This window comes from Notolepis coatsorum (assembly GCF_963971535.1).
Source record: "Notolepis coatsorum genome assembly, chromosome: 4".
NCBI lineage: Eukaryota > Metazoa > Chordata > Actinopteri > Aulopiformes > Paralepididae > Notolepis > Notolepis coatsorum.
The window spans coordinates 1,523,327-1,545,856 of record NC_140168.1 but is presented as its reverse complement, the minus strand read 5'-3'; the positions used below and the strand labels follow the sequence as shown (position 1 = coordinate 1,545,856).

Here is a 22,530-nt window from a genome sequence, read left to right as displayed (position 1 = left end):
AAAGACTTTCGTCTTGTTTACATCAGGGTCCCCCATTTTCAATTCATCATAACATATATGACATACATGACATACAGATAGACAGTACTGCTACATCTATACATTTATGACATATCAGATTTGCAAATACAGTACTGTTTGTGATACAAAAGTGTCCAGAAAAGGAGTGTATATACATTTGGCGTAGAAACTGTACATTGGAGGAGGTTGGATGGGTGGGGTGGGGTTGGGTGGGTTGGGTGAGGGCTGTACATTGGAGGTGGGGGGGGGGGGGGTTGGGTAGGGGACACACACACATTTTACACTGTACATTGGAATACTGACAAAGCCTTACTTGGTCATTTACTGTACAACTAGGTTAGGACATTTGTAGGGGCCAGTTTCGAATTGCAGTCTCACATAGGTGTTTTTTGAGAGTGTTTTTGAAAGTGGGTAGTGATTCACATTCCTTTACAGCTTTAAGTAGGGCGTTCCACATTGATGTGGCATAATTGCGAAACGTGTTTAGCCCCTTGTTTGAGCCGAATCTGGGTTTTACATGATTTGTGGAGCTCCCTCTGGTGTTGTGGTCGTGGTATTCACTGACCTTTGGGAAGTATTTTGACATGTACATGGGTACCTTGGTCGCGTAGTGTATCTTGTAGACCAGGCCCATTGCAAGTTGCTGTACTCTGTCGTCTACTCTAAGCCATCCTAGGTTGTCAAAGTGGGCAGGGGTGAGGTGGGTTCTAGGAGTCAGGTCAAGTAGTAGTCTGACTAGCTTGTTTTGAGATGTTTGTAATTTGTTTTTTAGTGCCTTTGACGTGCTTTGGTACCATGAGGTGCAAGCATAGTCGTAGTACCCTTGAATGAGTGCTCCTGCCAGAGTCTTCAGGGTATTCTTGTTTACCAGAGAGGAGATCCGGTACAAGAATCGAGTTCGTTGGTTGACTTTTTTTATTACATTGGATGCCATTTTGTCACAGGAGAGATTAGCCTCTAGGATGGAACCCAGGTAGGTAATTTCATCTTTCCTTGTGACAATATTGTCACCCACTGTAACTGAGAAGCCGTCGGTCTTGCTGAGTTTGTTATTTGAACCGAAGAGAATGGACTCTGTTTTGCCCATGTGTAATGATAGTTTGTTATCAGCGAGCCATATGCAGATTTTGCCTAGTTCCGAGCTGAGGGTTTTTTCAACCTGTAACTTGTTCTTGTCAGAGACCAGCAGGGCTGAGTCGTCCGCAAACAGGAACAAGTTGCAGTCACAAGTGTGGTTGTAGGAAGTTGTTTTGTAGGTGAGGTAGTTAGACTAGGTAGGGGTTAGAGAGGGGAGACTGGAAGACTGGCCCGATCCCCGGGTCGGTAGGTGGCGGTAAATGCCCCAATTATGGTGGCCGTCCGCCGTAAAACTCCAATAAGAAGAAGAAGAAGATGAAGAAGAAGAAGAAGAAGAAGAAATGCAGGCATCGTAGCAACATGGGGGGATGGAGGAGGGGAGGTACAGCAGGTAGTAGAAGACATGATACAGGTACATTTTATTGTTTACACAGTTTATTTGTTATCTTTATTTTAATTGTATTGCCTATTATTTGGTCTTTCTACTATTACCCTGTCCAATGTGTCCATGCCTGTACCTCCCCTCCCCCCTCCCCCATGCTGCTATGATTTCCCCAAGGGGATCAATAAAGGAATATCTCATCTTATCTTTAGTACACTAGTAAAGCAGCAGTACTATTATGTACCTTATGCTACTATACTTATACTACCACCTATCATGCTAATATGTCTATACTACTATGCTACTATACTTATACTACTACCTATCACGTTAATTATGTCTATACTACTATGCTACTATACTTATACTACCACCTATCACGCTAATTATGTCTATACTACTATGCTACTATACTTATACTACTACCTATCACGCTAATTATGTCTATACTACTATGCTACTATACTTATACTACTACCTATCACGCTAATTATGTCTATACTACTATGCTACTATACTTATACTACTACCTATCACGCTAATTATGTCTATACTACTATGCTACTATACTTATACTACCACCTATCACGCTAATTATGTCTATACTACTATGCTACTATACTTATACTACTACCTATCACGCTAATTATGTCTATACTACTATGCTACTATACTTATACTACTACCTATCACGCTAATTATGTCTATACTACTATGCTACTATACTTATACTACTACCTATCACGCTAATTATGTCTATACTACTATGCTACTATACTTATACTACTACCTATCACGCTAATTATGTCTCTACTACTATGCTACTATACTTATACTACTACCTATCACGCTAATTATGTCTCTACTACTATGCTACTATACTTATACTACTACCTATCACGCTAATTATGTCTCTACTACTATGCTACTATACTTATACTACCACCTATCACGCTAATTATGTCTCTACTACTATGCTACTATACTTATACTACCACCTATCACGCTAATTATGTCTCTACTACTATGCTACTATACTTATACTACCACCTATCATGCTAATATGTCTATACTACTATGCTACTATACTTATACTACTACCTATCACGCTAATTATGTCTATACTACTATGCTACTATACTTATACTACTACCTATCACGCTAATTATGTCTATACTACTATGCTACTATACTTATACTACTACCTATCACGCTAATTATGTCTATACTACTATGCTACTATACTTATACTACTACCTATCACGCTAATTATGTCTATACTACTATGCTACTATACTTATACTACCACCTATCATGCTAATATGTCTATACTACTATGCTACTATACTTATACTACTACCTATCACGCTAATTATGTCTATACTACTATGCTACTATAGTTATACTACTACCTATCACGCTAATTATGTCTATACTACTATGCTACTATACTTATACTACTACCTATCACGCTAATTATGTCTATACTACTATGCTACTATAGTTATACTACTACCTATCATGCTAATATGTCTATACTACTATGCTACTATACTTATACTACCACCTATCATGCTAATATGTCTATACTACTACGCTACTATACTTATACTACCACCTATCACGCTAATTATGTCTATACTACTATGCTACTATACTTATACTACTACCTATCATGCTAATATGTCTATACTACTATGCTACTATACTTATACTACTACCTATCACGCTAATTATGTCTATACTACTATGCTACTATACTTATACTACTACCTATCATGCTAATATGTCTATACTACTATGCTACTATACTTATACTACCACCTATCACGCTAATTATGTCTCTACTACTATGCTACTATACTTATACTACCACCTATCATGCTAATATGTCTATACTACTATGCTACTATACTTATACTACTACCTATCACGCTAATTATGTCTATACTACTATACACTCAGAGTGTAACACTCAAGTTCAACACTATTTGACGTTGTATCCTTCCTGCTGACTTGTCGTACAGAACTTGTAAGTCGCTTTGGATAAAAGCGTCAGCTAAACGACTAAATGTAAATGTGAAATGTGTATGTAAAAACATAAATAACACCGATTTTGGTATCGCGTTTAAAACTCGATGGCCGAAGAACAAAAACCCTCCTATCTTGAAAAATTTGAATTCTTTCAGAAAGTGTCGTTTTCGTGTCGTTTTCTTTCCGAATGAAATTTGTATAGGATTCCCAATACAATAAACAGTTTCTGTACTATAATTACTATATTATGTGTTAACAATTATTACCGACCACTAGGTATTAGTGCCTCGCAAAGTGCAGATAGGAAGTTTGGTTCTTCCGCCATGTTACTGGTGAGTGATGCCCGGCTGGATTACAACAAAAAAAAACACATCCTCAGACTTTTGGAAACTGCTCAGGTGCTGAGTAGCAAACTGTATGTTTCGTAGCCATCTATAGTTTGATACACAGCACACTGAGCCGTTTCTATAGACACCATCTTCAAACAGGTACCAGTACGAGTGGGAGAGTTGTACAAATGAAAATGATCCGTCTCATATTAAGAGAGTGCTGATAATGTCATATGCAGTGCAGCAGCAGCCCATAGCAACAACCGCCCCTCCCCCCTCCCCCACCCCCCCTTTAGCATGGTGTTATTCATGGTGTTAGTCAAAGATAAAAAAAAGTTTAATTGATATTCTCATTTGGTTCATTACAATTTACTCGAGCCTAGTAACAGACACAGTATTTCTGACACTGGGAATACATTCCCTGAGATCCATAGATGTCCCTAGAATCAGATACCAAGAACATGCAAATGGGCCATATTAATTTTTTTAATATTTTTTTAATTAATTTAGAGTTAATTTTCATAACGCGATAATTTGCTGTGTAATTAATTAATCTAATTAACGTGATAAACTGACAGCCCTAATTACAACCTTTATTTAATGGTTAATATTTTGATAAAAAGTAATTTACTGTATTTGTATGGCATTTACACTTAAAGTAGAAAGAAAAAAAAGTTATCTGCAAAATAATCCAGTGAATTTCCTGTGAAAAACCTTTTTTTTGTGTGCATAGAAACGACATTAAATGCGTCTGCACGGCTCTCAGGAATCTCTCGTACAGTGAACCCCTGACACCCCTGTATCTTAGCATTGATTAGCATTTTAAATGAATTGTTAGGTGACAAACACGTTTTAGTATTTTTTTTTTACGAATTGATTTGGCGTGTATCGGCTCAAGAATATGTTGTTCTTTTAATTCCAGCGGATTTATCATTCCATGGGTTTTATTTCAATTGCATTCGCACATCCTCTGAGTGTCGCTTAGAGTGTTATCGGTGGCGGAAGAAGTACACAGTTCCTTTACTTAAGTAAAAGTAGAAATACCCAGATAAATGAGTACTCTGGTAAAAATAACAGTACTGCATTCAAAATTCTACTACAGTAAAAGTATAAAAGTACAGTATTTGCTATTGAATGTACTTAAGTATCTACCTGCCTTTTGTGTATTCCAGTGTTTGGGATCATTCATACCTTGATCCATCTACAGGTTATGTTAAAGTGGTATGTGGTCCAGTTATGCTGCTCTGATTAAAGGTCATGTTAAAGTGGTGTGTGGTCCAGTTATGCTGCTCTGATTAAAGGTCATGTTAAAGTGGTGTGTGGTCCAGTTATGCTGCTCTGATTAAAGGTGATGTTAAAGTGGTGTGTGGTCCAGTTATGCTGCTCTGATTAAAGGTTATGTTAAAGTGGTTTGTGGTCCAGTTATGCTGCTCTGATTAAATGTCATGTTAAAGTGGTATGTGGTCCAGTTATGCTGCTCTGATTAAAGGTTATGTTAAAGTGGTTTGTGGTCCAGTTATGCTGCTCTGATTAAATGTTATGTTAAAGTGGTGTGTGGTCCAGTTATGCTGCTCTGATTAAAGGTTATGTTAAAGTGGTGTGTGGTCCAGTTATGCTGCTCTGATTAAAGGTTATGTTAAAGTGGTGTGTGGTCCACTTATGCTGCTCTGATTAAAGGTTATGTTAAAGTGGTATGTGGTCCAGTTATGCTGCTCTGATTAAATGTTATGTTAAAGTGGTGTGTGGTCCAGTTATGCTGCTCTGATTAAAGGTTATGTTAAAGTGGTGTGTGGTCCAGTTATGCTGCTCTGATTAAAGGTTATGTTAAAGTGGTGTGTGGTCCAGTTATGCTGCTCTGATTAAATGTTATGTTAAAGTGGTGTGTGGTCCAGTTATGCTGCTCTGATTAAAGTAGATAATCGTCATACACTATTGTCACGTTTTTCTTCAAAGTATGAATGAATGAATGAATGAAAACTTTATTTAACAGATTGCAGAATGGGTACAATACCGTACGGCTCAATACACACAATTGTTAAGGGGATGCAGACCAGAGAAAGACTTTCGTCTTGTTTACATCAGGGTCCCTCATTTTCAATTAATATAGACATTTATGACATACACAACATACATGACATTTATAGCATTGGGACATGCTATAAATGTCACTTTATACACACACACGCGACATCGATCCAACACAAAGTGTACAGCCACAGAGAGAAGCTCCCATGCTTACTGTACATGTCGCATAATGCGTCCTCGCTGTCTAACAGCAGCATTACACAGATCGATAAGATGTAAGATGGGGTCTAGCATATTTAACCCTTTCACTGCCACACTACAGAAGGTTAACCCCTTACTATCACACTAACGACGGTCACCGGCAGTGCAAGGGTTAACCTTCTGTGTATTGTCGCAGTGAAAAGGGTTAACTGTTTGGTAGTGCGGCAGTGAAAGGGTTGACAAGATCATATTCTCCCCAAGCGGATTCATCTGCACAGCGACCTGATATTACATTCTGCATAATTCGTATGCAAAATATTGGGGTTCCCTGCTTTAGTCTGTTGACACATTTCTATGCAAAAAAATGCTTGTGTAGTCCTGTGTCATACCTACATGTATAGAAACAACTCACCAAAAGTGACTATTGCACAACTGATTTGACAAAAAAAATCCACCAAGGGCAGGAAACCCCCCCTTCACCCCCCCCCCCCTTCAACCCCCCCCCCCCCCCCCCCCCCCCCCCACTCCTCGCCATACCTTGCCTGTTACTGAAACGACGCCACTGATCACAGGCCCTGTTTCAGTTCAGTTCAGCTTGTTTTGCACAGTTTTAGGAAATACACAAGAATGCCAAAACAAAGAATGCAGAGGCAGAAAATCCACATTTATTTTGAAACCTCCACCTAAACAATGTTAAAATGTCATAGTGTTATAAGACACAGAAAGATACTTTGACTATAAAAATAATAATAACAAAATAATATATAACATATATGTATGTGTGTGTGCGTGTGTGTGTGTGTGTGTGTGTGTGTATGTGTGTGTGTGTGTGTGTGTGAGAGAGGAGTTTATTCTGTAAAGTATCTAACAGAAAGATACTTTGACTATAAAAATAATAATAACAAAATAATATATAACATATATGTATGTGTGTGTGTGTGTGTGTATGTGTGTGTGTGTGTGGGTGTGTGTGTGTGCGCGTGTGCGTGCGCGTGTGTGTGTGCGTGCGCGTGTGCGTGTGTGTGCGCGCGTGTGTGTGTGCGTGCGTGTGTGTGTGTGTGTGCGCGTGTGTGTGTGTGTGTGTGTGTGAGAGAGGAGTTTATTCTAATCTAGAGGTTGGCTCTATACCTGCGACCGCAGCCTTTTTAACCAAGTTGCTGAAATATCAGCGGCTCAAGTTCAACATCTCACGACTAGGCTGCGAGTGTCAACACGACCGGGCTCATGTTCACGAGCGGGTGGTGAGGGGCCTACAGACGGGGCCCACATCGCAGAGAGAGAGAGGCTAAACGGTTAGCAAGGTGTCGCTCTAGATCTGCTATCATTGGTATAGCCGCTCTATTTGGAGACGGCGTTGCTTTTTGTACCCATAGTAGAGTAGATATCGTTTTACGGTAATGATGATATTGTATCTATTAACCCCTGGAACACTCTAAAATGCATCATTGAGGTCAACAACCTCCGTATCGATATTCAAAAAAACAATTAAAATCAAATTTAATTTCATCATAAATCACATTAAGTTACTCCTGTGTCATCAGTGTTACATCTACTGTTATGTATGGCTGCTTGTTTCCTTTTCCTCGTTATATACCGTTAATATGCTATTATCCTCTCCTTTGCCCTCTTGTACTAAAAAAAATAAATAAAAGATTGTTCTTGTTACTGGCTCGTGTCAATCTTCCATGTTTTCGCTATAGTGTCGGCCTTATGTCTCCGATCCCGTTTTGATAGTTTATTTTGTAGACCGTGCTACACATGTATTTCGTTCATATTGTTTATGGACAATGAGATGGGAGTGGAACTTTGTACACAAGCCCTTCGGGCTCCGTTCCCTCCCAGCACTGTTTTTTTATTTTTATTTTTTTATAATAATAATGTGCAAAATAAATAAATCGAATCAAATTTCGAATCAAATTTATTTGTAAGGCCCGACACGTTAATGTCCCCATGGGCCGTACAAGTCTTCTTTAAACAAGTCAAGAAGAAAACATAACAATAAGTCAAGAACAGAACAAAAACACCATAAGGTCCAAAAAATTTTAAATAAATGCAAATAAATGAAAGAATGCAACACTCCCAGACAGACCCCACGCGAAGGTAAGGACAAACTCACTAAAACCTAACAATAGGGAAAAAAGCTCCACAGGCAGTGTGGAGGAGAGAAACCTTAGAAGGGCCATTCAAGGGGGGATCTCCCTTCTTAGATGTCGGTGATAGTAGTGTTGCAGACTGACAGTTGGTAAGCATGCACTCATGTGTGTGGTGAAACACAGATGAGTGCATGCAATAGCAACTGAACATTTTGAAAGATTAAAGATAGAGCTGATAGCGATAGCAACTGAACACTAAACTAAACTAAAGCTAGTTAGTTTAGCCCCCGTCCCCCGTCCCCCCCGTCCCCCTCATAGTAAAAAAAAAAATAATAATAATAATAATAACCTCAAAAGAAGCCACCCAACTCCTCGTCCAATCAACAGTCATCTCCCGCCTCGACTACTGCAATGCACTGCTCGCTGGCCTCCCGGCCACTGCCACTAAGCCTCTTCAACTCATTCAGAACGCAGCGGCCCGCCTGATCTCAAACCTACCGAAGTCGGCCCATGTCACCCCACTTCTTAGGGACCTGCACTGGCTCCCCATTGCTGCACGAATCCGCTTCAAGGCCCTCGACCTAGCATACCGTGCGGCAAAGGGAACCGCTCCCGCCTACCTCCGGTCAATGGTCTCTAACTACACACCCTCAAGACCCCTACGCTCTGCATCTTCTGGCCGCCTCAGACCTACTCCTATCCAAGCTCCGGGAGGGTCATCAAAGAGAAGTCGCCTATTCTCAGTCCTTGCCCCACAATGGTGGAATGAACTACCCACCCCAGTTAGGACAGCCGAATCACGTCCAATCTTTCGCCGTCGACTAAAGACGCACTTCTTCAACCATTATTACTATTATTTTGAAGCAGTAATCCATGCATTTGTGACTACCAGGCTGGATTACTGCAATGCACTTTATATAGGGGTGAGTGGATCCTCAGTGGCTCGCCTTCAGATGGTGCAGAACGCCGCTGCCCGTCTTTTAACTGGCACTCGTAAATACGACCACATCTCACCGATTTTATTTTCACTCCACTGGCTCCCAGTGCACTTTAGGATTCATTTTAAAATTCTTTTATTTGCTTTTAAAGCCCTTCATGACCTTGCTCCACCCTACCTCTCTGAGCTGTTGCAGGTCTATACACCTTCTCGCTCTCTCAGGTCAGCTGACCAGCTGCTCCTAGTAGTGCCTACAACTAGGCGTAAGCTCAGGGGGGACCGTGCTTTCTCCGTTGCCGCCCCCAAAATGTGGAATGAGCTGCCACTGCAGATTAGGCAGGCCTCATCACTGCCCCGTTTTAAAGGCCTCCTTAAGACCCACCTCTTCTCTCTGGCTTTCGACACCATGTAGCTTGTTGATTTTATGATCTTATTGTCTTACTGTGTTGTTGTTGTATCGTTTTGTTACTGTTTCCCTTGCTTTTAAATATATATATATATTTTTTTTTAAGTACTCTGATCTATTTAAACTTGTATTGCTGCCTATATTTACCTAATGTTTTTTTTTATCTCTGTTTTGGTACTCTTGTTTTTTTTTCTATTTTTAGTGCTGCTAATAGTTTTTAATATGCTCCCCCTGTACAGCACTTTGTGCCCCTGTGGCTGTTAAAGCGCTTTATAAATAAAGTTGGATTGGATTGGATTGGATTATCTGAATTAAAAAAAAAAAAAAAAAAAAAAAAAAAAAAAAAAAATCTAACCCTAACTAACCATACTGTCATGCACTTGTCCTAATAAACTAACCTACACTGTAGCACTCAACACTTTGATGAACATTGTTGCTCAGCTGATAGAGTTGTGCCCTTCCTGATGGCTTGTCGTACAGAACTTGTAAGTCGCTTTGGATAAAAGCGTCAGCTAAATGACTAAATGTAAATGTAAAGCTAAACCGTGGGTCTTCCTCCAGCCCCTCCGCTCTGGATACCGGAGCCTTGGCAGACACACTAATCAACATTTCAAACTGCCACCGGGATTAACTGTAACGAATAGCCTGATCACACCGACTCACTGCCGACTGGGTTTCCATCGCAGGCCGTGTTGAGTGACAGGCTCGGGCCTGCAGCTGGACCCCTGGGCTGGGCTGAAAGAGGACCCTGGTTAGTGTGTAATACAGGCTCGGGCCTGCAGCTGGACCCCTGGGCTGGGCTGAAAGAGGACCCTGGTTAGTGTGTAATACAGGCTCGGGCCTGCAGCTGGACCCCTGAAAGAGGACCCTGGTTAGTGTGTAATACAGGCTCGGGCCTGCAGCTGGACCCCTGGGCTGTAATACCCTAAATATGCTGCAGAGCACGAGGAGGGCAGGCGGGTTCAGGCCTCGGGGTCTGTGGGGCCCTATAGGCGAGATCCTGAAATAACCCCCATCCTCCCCCCCCCCCGTCCCCCCGTCCCCCCCCCGTCCCCCTCATAGTTAAAAAAAATAATAATAATAATAATAATAACCTCAACGTCCACGAGAAATGCGGTAACTGGTGACATCGACTAAATTCAATCATCTTTCAGATTCAGATTCAGATTCAGGTTTCATTCGCCAGATGCAACGAGTCCAATGGAATTCGTACTCGCCGTTTGCATAAAGGAATAGAAAAGCAACAATTTACAGCATTAAAAAGCAGGTATTTATATACAATAAACTACAACATTCAACAAGCTAAAATAAGGGGCAGGCGCCTCATTTCACCAGTCAGTGTTTCTCTTGGACATTGAGCAAAGCCCCCCCCCCACTTTTTCGGGGCCCTAGGTGACTGCCTGTATGGCCTGTGGGACGGACAGGCCCTGGGCGCTCCGACAGCCACTCTGGTCCCTTAGCATCACGTCCGTCAGCAGGGTACCAGCTGGGGGGGGGGGGGGGGGGGGAAGAGAGAGAGAGAGAGAGAGAGAGAGAGAGAGAGAGAGAGAGAGAGAGAGAGAGGGAGGGAGGGGGAGAGAGGGAGAGAGAGAGAGAGAGAGAGAGAGAGAGAGAGAGAGAGAGAGAGAGAGAGAGAGAGAGGGAGAGGGAGAGGGAGAGGGAGATGGAGAGGGAGAGGGAGAGGGAGAGGGAGAGGGGGAGGGGGAGAGGGAGAGGGAGAGGGAGAGAGAGCAGGGCACCAGCTGCAGTAGTGATGGGTTAACCCTTTCAGGTGCACATTGTTTTTATCTTAGAGTTCTACAACTGAGCGCTTGCTCCTGGATATAAACACTATTTATCTTAGTGTTACATAACACAACCTGTTAGAAAAACTGTTTTATACAGGTTACAGGTTGTGTTTTATTATGTATATTATATATATTTTTTTATAATTGATCAATTATAATTATGCACGAGTACAGTGAATACCTTTTCAGAACTCTCTCTGTGGCTGTTCATATTTATTTATTATTTCAAAAAAGAAAATTGGATGGGGCACTTGGGGCAAAAGGGGGCAGGGTCTCGAGCCTATCTGTGCACGCCACTGGGGGAGAGGGGGAGGGAGGGGGAGAAAGAGAGAGTGGAGAGCAGAGGAAGAGCCAGACACAGGGGATGAATGCTGTTTATTCGTCTTGACCCTGTGCACTTCCATCTTCATAAATAATGACCCCGGACGCAACGAACACGTGGTAATTTTTGCTTTCAGAAACACAAGTCAATCGTCTTGGAAAGTGTGACATACATTTGGCATATTGGCTCTGCATTGGCTAGATCTGTATATATATATATATATATATATATATATATATATATATATATATATATATATATACTGTATATTATATATATTTTTAAAGCTTGCTGTAAACTGTAAACATGTCTTTGTCAAAGGTTCTGGCCTGTTCCAATCTGGAATCAAAATGATTGTGAGCCCGCAATGCAACTAACCAATATAACGTAGCAAAAACGTTTCCTTAACTAGAAAAATAAATAATAATAATAATAATAATAATAATAATAATAATAATAATAATAATAATAATAATAATAATAATAATAATAATAATAATAATAATAATAATAATAATAATAATAATAATAATAATAATAATAATAATAATAACAATAATAATAACAATAATAATAATAATAATATTGAACATTTGCTACACACCTGCCACAAAAAGTGAGTCCCCAGTTTAAATGATAGATAAAACATACTTTAATAGTTAAAATTTGAAAACGATTGTCATTCTGTGAAAATAGCACACATTATCATACATATTCCATATATATACATATGTATATAAAATCCCATGCATTCAGCAGTGAATATAGTAAATTAATGGTATATGTTTGGTTACAAGTGTCACTAGCCAGCGTCACTATGTGAAGTGGTCATTTGTGTGACACTCAATGTGACATCAGTATCATTTCTCCAGTACCATGCCTACAGCCGTATGTGACATTAGTATAATAATAATAATAATAATAATTCATTTTATTTATATAGCGCTTCTCAAGGACCCGAAGTATCATATCTACAGTACCATGCCTATGTTACCGGTGGGAATTGGCTTGCCCCGAGTGAGTTTCGAACCCGGGTCAGCCACACCGCGGGTGACATCACAGACCACTATACCAAGAGGTGAATTCAGTTATTGTCTGCGTGCCTTTTTAACCCATTCAGTGCCAACCACGAGTATAGTCGGGTTAACTCGCCATGCATTGAGTGCCAATCACGAGTATAGTCGGGTTTTAATCGTTATTTCTTTTATTAGCGATGTGTGTGTGTGTGTGAGGTTCGCACCAACCAAAGTACGGAGAAGCGATTTTTCAGACCCCGCTTCTCTTCGTACATGAGGACACATATACGATCGATAATCTAGCGTTTATTTAAAAACGATTAATAAATCAGCCGAAAAATTACAATGTGTTTATATAGTTTAAGCGTTCGCAAATATCCCCGTCCTCCCATTGATTAAAGCGGTGGCAATCTAGACCTAATTTGGTCATATGGGCGTGGCTCTGAATTAGTTAAGGGGGAGTGAGTTTACTTGCAGTACCGCTATGTGCCACAGTCACTTCACAACGCCTGAAGTCCATCGTGACTGTGGACAGACTCACGGACCTCCGTTACACTTACAACCGTATATCGGATGCTCGTCAGCAAACAGCTTCTATTCTACAATAGGGTCAACAAAGGAAAAGGCATCCCGTTCTCCATACGAGACGATGTGGAAGAGTTTCTGAAGGTCGATGCCATTTCAAACGGCACAGAATACTCACAAAGTACACCGCAGCCACAGAAGGGGAAACCTCCTCTAGAATCCCCATGGATTATTTTACGCCAGCGCCAATGGCCGCTCTATTTTTTGTGAGTCTCCATCGAGAGCGTTGCGAGGAATACTTTCAGGAGCGTCCTAGGAGAAAACCTCCCGTTGCCACTCGATGAAACGACTTCCTGCTTTTGGGACGTTTTTCATGATCCCAAATATATATATATATATATAAATATATACTGTCCAAGGTCTAAGAAAAGATATGTGAATAAAAAAATGTTGTATTGCCAATTGATGTTATTGTTGTATGATGTTTATTGGGACTTTTTTTTCGGTCCCTCTCGAAAATGAGATACTGTATCTCAATGTGGTTTTCCCAATAAAATAATTTCAATATATATATATATGTTGTGTTGACTCACATTGTTTCTTTGCACAGCCCTGGAAGGGCTGGAATTCACGATGGCACTTAATACTAGTTCAGCAGAGTCGATAGCCAGTGGCGGACTTAGGCACGGGCAACATGGGCAGACACCCAGGTCCGCATCTTGCTGAGGGCGGCATGAGGAGGGCCTGAGAAGGTCCTGTTTGTGACTGTGAGCTAGGCAGGTAACTGTCTGGGAAGGTCCTGTTTGTGACTGTGAGCTAGGCAGGTAACTGTCTGGGAAGGTCCTGTTTGTGACTGTGAGCTAGGCAGGTAACTGTCTGGGAAGGTCCTGTTTGTGACTGTGAGCTAGGCAGGTAACTGTCTGGGAAGGTCCTGTTTGTGACTGTGAGCTAGGCAGGTAACTGTCTGGGAAGGTCCTGTTTGTGACTGTGAGCTATAGGCAGGTAACTGTCTGGGGAGGTCCTGTTTGTGACTGTGAGCTATAGGCAGGCGACTGTCTGGGAAGGTCCTGTTTGTGACTGTGAGCTAGGCAGGCGACTGTCTGGGAAGGTCCTGTTTGTGACTGTGAGCTAGGCAGGTAACTGTCTGGGAAGGTCCTGTTTGTGACTGTGAGCTAGGCAGGTAACTGTCTGGGAAGGTCCTGTTTGTGACTGTGAGCTATAGGCAGGTAACTGTCTGGGAAGGTCCTGTTTGTGACTGTGAGCTATAGGCAGGTAACTGTCTGGGAAGGTCCTGTTTGTGACTGTGAGCTATAGGCAGGTAACTGTCTGGGGAGGTCCTGTTTGTGACTGTGAGCTATAGACAGGTAACTGTCTGGGGAGGTCCTGTTTGTGACTGTGAGCTAGGCAGGTAACTGTCTGGGGAGGTCCTGTTTGTGACTGTGAGCTAGGCAGGTAACTTTCTGGGGAGGTCCTGTTTGTGACTGTGAGCTAGACAGGTAACTGTCTGGGAAGGTCCTGTTTGTGACTGTGAGCTATAGACAGGTAACTGTCTGGGGAGGTCCTGTTTGTGACTGTGAGCTATAGGCAGGTAACTGTCTGGGAAGGTCCTGTTTGTGACTGTGAGCTATAGGCAGGTAACTGTCTGGGAAGGTCCTGTTTGTGACTGTGAGCTATAGGCAGGCGACTGTCTGGGGAGGTCCTGTTTGTGACTGTGAGCTATAGGCAGGTAACTGTCTGGGAAGGTCCTGTTTGTGACTGTGAGCTATAGGCAGGTAACTGTCTGGGAAGGTCCTGTTTGTGACTGTGAGCTATAGGCAGGTAACTGTCTGGGAAGGTCCTGTTTGTGACTGTGAGCTAGACAGGTAACTGTCTGGGAAGGTCCTGTTTGTGACTGTGAGCTATAGGCAGGTAACTGTCTGGGAAGGTCCTGTTTGTGACTGTGAGCTAGGCAGGTGACTGTCTGTGAAGGTCCTGTTTGTGACTGTGAGCTATAGGCAGGTAACTGTCTGGGGAGGTCCTGTTTGTGACTGTGAACTTTTCTGTACCAACGTAGCATTAATTATGCAATAGTTAACGAGATAGATAGAGGGTGAAACTTTTTGGCGGATGAAAACAGAAAACGGGGAGGTGAGTAACTCAGGCACTTCCGTCACGGATGAGATGACGCTCACGCGCCACACTGTGCCTCGCGGTATAAGCCAAACCAGATGTCCTTATGATGTACGGTGCCGCGATACATGACGACACCGTTAACGTCTAGGTCGATATTATAGGTTTCGATTACAGGACAGTTCTCTGTGCGCACTAGGGCTCATCCTGGCGTCACTCGGTGGGGGGGAGGAGGACGTGGAGGCGCCGGGCGGCTTGTCGTCGCTCTCCGTCGTCTGCTGCTGTCGGTCCGTCACATAGGCCTTCTTGAGCCAGTCCTTCTCCACGTACGCCCTCACCTCGCCCACCGTGCACCTCTGGTCCGCGTCGAGCGCCAGGAGCTTGCCGAACATCTCCATGGCCTCCGGGCTGAACTTCCTCCACAGGGGGGGCACGTCGTCCTCGTCCTCGTCCCCGTCCCCGGCCTCGTCCCCGGGGGGTTTCTTCTTCTTTTTCTTCCTCTCCGCCGCGCCGTCGCACCAGTCGGCGAACTCCTGGTAGAAGTCGTCGGCGGCCACGCAGCGCTCCCAGGGGAAGTAGCCCGTCAGGATGCAGAAGATGACCACGCCGAACGCCCACGTGTCCAGGCTGGGCTCCACGCTGAGCGGCGGGGGCGGGGCCGGGGGAGGCGCCTCGGCCTCGGTCTGGTCGTCGGGCACCACCAGGGCACACAGCTCCGGGGACATAAGGATGAGGAGAAGGGTCACTTTTATTAACCCCTCTCGGGGACATTCGGTGACATTATACACATACAGCTCGTAGTCTCGTTAAACAGATATTTCACAATCATAAAAAATTGTTCCCCCTTCTTTTTTTCCGTTTTGTCTCCCCTCCCAATGTTAGTCGTTATGCCAATTCCCAATCCCCTTCCTGGTCGTTGCGCACTCTACCCCCCCCTACCGTCGGTCCGGGAGGGCGGAGACTATCACGTGCTTCCTCCGACACATGTGTAGCCAGCCCACCGCTTCTTTTCACCTGGCAGCGCGCACTCTCACCGGGGGAGTGTAACGTGTGGAAGGTCACACTACCTCCCTCCTACATCCTTCCCTTGCTGTGCAGGCGCCCCGACCGACCTGTAGGAGTCGCTGTTTTACAACGACCAGGACCCACCCCTCGCCGGCTTCCCACCCGCTGACTCTGCCAATTGTGTTAGTATGGACGGTCGGCCAAGCCGGAGGCGCCACAGCCGGATTCGATCCCACTGGCTCTGTGGTGGTAGACAGACGCTTAGTCCGCTGCGCTACCCGGCCGCCCAATCATAAAAACACCAGTCGCGTGTGCGAAGGCAGGCGGGCGGGCGGGCGACCAACGCTTCACTTTCGCTCCTAATGTTAACGGACGTACTGTAGCTGTGCCCACCGGCCGCAAGCGGGCGCGCGACTCGCCGGGGGTGGAAGCGATCGTTTTCACTTTGGTTGGATTCAGAGGCGTGCGCCGCCACGTGCATTTTCACAGAAATACACTCAATATCTGCATTATTACCAAACATATAGATGTTGTTCAACCAGCGAATGTGTCTGTATCTTTCCCAATGCAAATAAACCATATTACTATACTCTTTCAGGAGTACAGTCACACTGATCACCATTCTAAAATGAATTCTATTAACATTCGAATTAATTATATAATAACTGGTTATACATGCAAAATGGACAATAGAACACTAGAAACTGGAAACTTAAAGAAAGATGCGACGGCTGTCACCTCAAGTACCGGAGGGGACTCGTGCTATGTATGAGCTAGTCCACATTGCAGCCGGCTTGTGGGAGGCAAGAAACAGCGTTCGAGACAGGGGAGGGTTGAATTGGACGATACGAAAATTGGGATGGGAGAAAAATAATAGAAAATGGGAGAAATAGTTGATAAAAAAAAAGAAATCTTCAAACGGGGACTGACTTCGCATATATAGACTATAGGCATTTACAGCTGTTCCAATGTAAACGTGCCTTATTCCTCCGTGGCGCTTTCGCCCGCTCTGAAGTCGGACTCGGGGGGGGGGGCCAGGCCACGCGCGCCGCTGATCTCGCACGCAACCCGCGAGTAGAGTTGGGCATCGTTTGGATTTGAACGATTCCGGTGCCGATTCCGATTCTCCATATCGATTCCTGTCCTAAACGATTCTCGATTCCGATTCTTTGAGGTGCAGGTCAAAACAGGTCACAGCTTATTTCGCAGGAGAATATATTTTTTTCATACTATTCACATTTTCAGTTGACTTGATACAGTTTAATTTGGTTTGCTGTACTGTAACTATGGTATTAATTAACAAAGTAAAAAAAAAAAAAAAAAATTAAAATCTTTTTAACCTGTTCCACCCCACGGGGACGGTACCGACCCCTTTTTGACATTATTATCATATATTAATATTTTTATGAGTGATGCAATAAATTAACGTTTTTAAAATCAAACGTTTTCAAGTATTATTATCACTACTATGTCACAAATACATGTAGAATGTAAAACGTTAGGTTGGCAATAGTTTAGCAATAGGTTAAAAGTGAGTTTATATCATTTTAAGTTTTTATTTTTCACTCGCATTTTTGACGCGGAAGCGGAAATGGAATGTTGAACCATGGGAATTGTAGTTTTTTTGCGGCCATTTTGAAGATCGCCTCGCCAGCTATCTGCCAGCGTCGGAATTTCTCAAAACTACACTTCCTGTGGTCCGCTATGGTCGTTCAAAGTTCGTCGTTCTGAATGAATCATATCAATAATTGTTATGATTCGCGATAATAAGCTACAAAAGGTAACGTTTTTGACAGATATTGAAATGCAGTCAGTTTCTCCACACTATTGTAATCATGTAGGAATAATTAGATCTGAAATTAGTTACAAAATGATTACACTGTGAGAGAAATAAAAAAGTACAGTCGATTACATTAAATATCTGTATATGTTATTATTAGGGCTGTCAGTTTATCGCGTTAATTAGATTAATTAATTACACAGCAAATTATCGCGTTATGAAAATTAACTCAAAATTAATTACAATTTTTTTTTTTTTTCTTTTTTTTTTTTTTAATGACGTTTTTTTTTTATCTCATTCATTCCATAAGAACGTAGAATACACATTACAGACTTTTTTTATATGGTCCATTTGCATGTTCTTGGTATCTGATTCTAGGGACATCTATGGATCTCAGGGAATGTATTCCCAGTGTCAGAAATACTGTGTCTGTTACTAGGCTTGAGTAAATTGTAATGAACCAAATGAGAATATCAATAATTTTTTTTTATCTTTGACTGTGAATAACACTATGCTCAAATTGACCAGACCTGAAAAATCGAAGCAAATTAATAGATGGAAGATGATTAAACAGAAGGTTTTGTAGATACAGTACTCAATTCTGCCATCCGGACACATGCAATTTGAAATATGATTATAGAATATAGAATATCAGGCATAAAATGGTTATGCGATTAAAATGTGATTAATTAGATTAATTAATTACAAATCCTGTAATTAATTAGATTAATTTTTTTAATCGCCTGACAGCACTAGTTATTATGCATGCCTGGTGATACTATATCCAAATTGAACTCGGCCATTTGAAAGATACTATATGTATATATATATAAATGTGCGAATTGGCTATAATAAGGTAATGTATAAGCATATATTCTATATTCTATAATAATATTTCAAATTGCATTGGTCCGGATGGGAGAATTCAGTACTGTATATACAAAACCTTCAATTTTATCATCTTCCCTTTATTAATTTCCTTAGATCTTTTGTACACATGATCTCAAGAGGGTACTGAATTAGCTCAGTGGCAGTTTTTTAAGTTTGGTCATTATTATCATGGTTTTATTCACTGTCAAAGATGAAAAGAAAAATCATAATTCATATTTTCCTTTGTTTCATCAGAATTTAAGCAAGCCTAGTAATAGACACAATATTTCTGACACTGAGAATACATTCATTGAGGTCCATAGATGTACCTAGATACCAAGAATATGCAAATAGCCCTTGTAGAAGTGGAGCAATATTCCATTTACCTAGGTATAAATTTTATGCAGATTTCACCTGGGGTGGAACAGAATCGAAATTAAGAATCGAAATGCAAATATGTTACTTCCGGTTTCAGAACCGGAAGTTAGGAACCGGTTCCTATTAGAACCGGTTTTCGGTGCCCAAACCTACCCGCGAGTGCCGCGAGTGTGTTTGCGCTGTCAGGCGCCACTAGACCTACATGTAGGGCAGCGTGCCGGTGATGTAGCGGATCATGGTGCCCCTCTTCTGGGCCAGTCCGAAGTCGGCCAGCTTCACGCGGCCGCAGTTCTGGTCCAGCAGCAGGATGTTCTCGGGCTTGACGTCACGGTGCACCAGGCCGTGGCTGTGGATGAACTCCAGCGCGCTGGACACCTGCAGGACGCAGCGCTTCACCGAGGACTCCGGGAGGCCCACCTGGTGGAGGGAGGGGGGGGGGGGGTTTGATGAGTTGAACACGTGTTGCTTGGAATTAAATGGGCATTGTAACACTAGGGATGTTCGATATTGGATTTTTTTTTACCGATTTCCGATATACCGATATTGTCCAACTCTTAATTTCCGATTATCAACCGATATCAACCGATACCGATGTATATGCGGGGTTCCCCCCCCCCCAAAAGAACTGCATAATTTCAGGTAATTAACATTACATATCTCTTGTTGTGGAATTAACACAACATTATGCAAACTTTTGACAATAAATTAAATCATAATTTGTCCTTACTTGCTTGCCTGGGTAAATAAAGGTTAAATAAATGTAAAAAAATTAAGAAAATTATTATTTTTTTGAAAACCGATACCGATAATTTCCGATATCACATTTCAATGCCAATATCGGCCGATAATATCGGTAGGCTGATACTATCGGACACCCCTAATTGTAACCCTTTAACTGCCACACGACAAAGGGGTAACCCTTTCACTACCACACTACAGAAGGTTAACCCTTTACAACCGCATGTAGTGTGATAGTAATTTCTACAATTTTTTCAGACGTTTTATTATTCTAATTTGTGACCTGTTCTGTCTAAATGTTTAAATGTTGAGCGATTTGCATTGTCAAATTTCCCACGGGATAATACAATTAGACGTTTGTATTGTTTACATCAGGGCATTTTCAATTCATAGTGACATTTATGACATACACAACATACATGACATCATGACATTTATGGTATAGGGACATACATGACATACAGGTATATAGTACTGTTACATTTGTGACATATATACGATATGCAAATATACAGTACTGTTACCCAGAGATCCTAACAGAAAATATATACATATGATGGGGAGGAGACTGTCTATTAGGAGGGGGTGGGGGGGGGGGTTTGGACATGAATTTGGGTTTAATGAGTTGAACACATGTTGCTTGGAATTAATTTGTCTTCAGCTGGACCAGAGCTGAGAAGCCACTTTCACAAAGATAGGTAGTGCAAATATTTTTTTTTTAAACAAATCCGCGACCCACTCACAATGGCCCCGCGACCCACTTTTGGGTCGCAACCCACCAGTTGAGAAACACTGCTATAGATGACAGCGGCGGTGCAGCGGTTGTTCACCTTGGGCTGGATGACGGCGAACAGGTCCCTGCCGGGGACCAGCTCCTGGGCGAAGGCGTAGTGCTCGTGGGACTGGAAGGCGATGCCGAACAGGCCCACGATGCAGGGGTGGCAGGACAGGTGCAGGGAGATGCAGTACTCCCGCAGGAAGCCCTGGAGCTTGGTGGAGGCCTTGGGCATCACCTTCAGAGCCATGGGAGTTCCTGCCAATACACCCGTTATGATGAGAAAATTACTTCAGTTATATTATTGTTATTCTTATTATTATTGTTGTTATTATTATTATTATTATTATTATTATTATTATTATTATTATTATTATTATTATTATTATTATTATTATTATTATTATTATTATTATTATTATTATTATTATTATTATTATTATTATTATTATTATTATTATTATTATTATTATTATTATTATTATTATTATTATTATTATTATTATTATTATTATTATTATTATTATTATTATTATTATTATTATTATTATTATTATTATTATTATTATTATTATTATTATTATTATTATTATTATTATTATTATTATTATTATTATTATTATTATTATTATTATTATTATTATTATTATTATTATTATTATTATTATTTATATTATTATTTATATTATTATTATTATTTATATTATTATTATTATTATTATTATTATTATTATTATTATTATTATTATTATTATTATTATTATTATTATTATTATTATTATTATTATTATTATTATTATTATTATTATTATTATTATTATTATTATTATTATTATTATTATTATTATTATTATTATTATTATTATTATTATTATTATTATTATTATAATTACCATCGTTATTATTATTAACTAGGGATGTCCGATATTATCGGCCTACCGATATTATCGGCCGATATCGGCATTAAAATGTGATATCGGAAAATATCTGTATCGGTTTTCAAAAAAAAAAAAAAAAAAAAAAAAAATTGTTTACATTTCTATAACCTTTATTTACCCAGACAAGCAAGTAAGAACAAATTCTGATTTTATTTATTGTCAAAAGTATGCATAATGTTGTGTTAATTCCACAACAAGAGATATTTAATGTTAATTACCTGACATTTTAAAAAAAATTGGGGGGGAAACCCTGCATATATTGGTATCGGTTGATATCGGTTGATATTGGTATCAGAAATTAAGAGTTGGACAATATCGGTATATCGGTATCGATAAAAAAGCCAATATCGAGCATCCCTACTATTAACACAGGTGAGCGGCGGTACCTCTGCAGCGGTGGGTGACCAGCAGCACCTTGCCGTACTTCCCGCGGCCGATCTCCTTGATGACGTTGAAGTGCTCCTTGATCTCCAGGTGGACGAGGCTCTGAGCGGTCAGCTCCATCAGCTCGTCGATCAGGCTGCCGTCAGCCAGACCCTGCAGCTCGATCATCCTCTGGGTCTGTGAGGGGGGGGGGGGTCAGGGGTCAGGAAGACAAGACGACCCCTGCAGAAAAGGTCAAACGGAAGGTCAAACGGGTGGACGGGAAGACGTGGTGCGTGTGAGCTAACCGGCACTGTCCGCTAGACCGCAGCAGACTGGCCCGTTCAGCCGAACGCACAGTCGGAGGGGGGCTTCCCACACTCCAGGACATTTACAACAAGCGGTGCAGGGGTAAGGCT

General features: G+C 41.5%; 1 protein-coding gene across 1 annotated transcript in view; it reads right to left on the bottom strand.

Annotated features, from left to right (window-relative positions):
- LOC311227584 (serine/threonine-protein kinase SBK1) overlaps positions 1-22,300 on the bottom strand; it is a gene marked incomplete at both ends in the record, with an annotated part of 25,536 nt that extends 3,236 nt beyond the window's left edge. The window contains 4 exons of the mRNA XM_084313304.1: positions 15,440-15,987; positions 19,500-19,714; positions 20,866-21,068; positions 22,135-22,300. Of these exons, the coding sequence (XP_084169430.1) occupies positions 15,440-15,987; positions 19,500-19,714; positions 20,866-21,068; positions 22,135-22,300 (1,132 nt within the window). The remainder of the gene's footprint in view (positions 1-15,439; positions 15,988-19,499; positions 19,715-20,865; positions 21,069-22,134) is intronic.
- Positions 22,301-22,530: the final 230 nt, after the last annotated feature.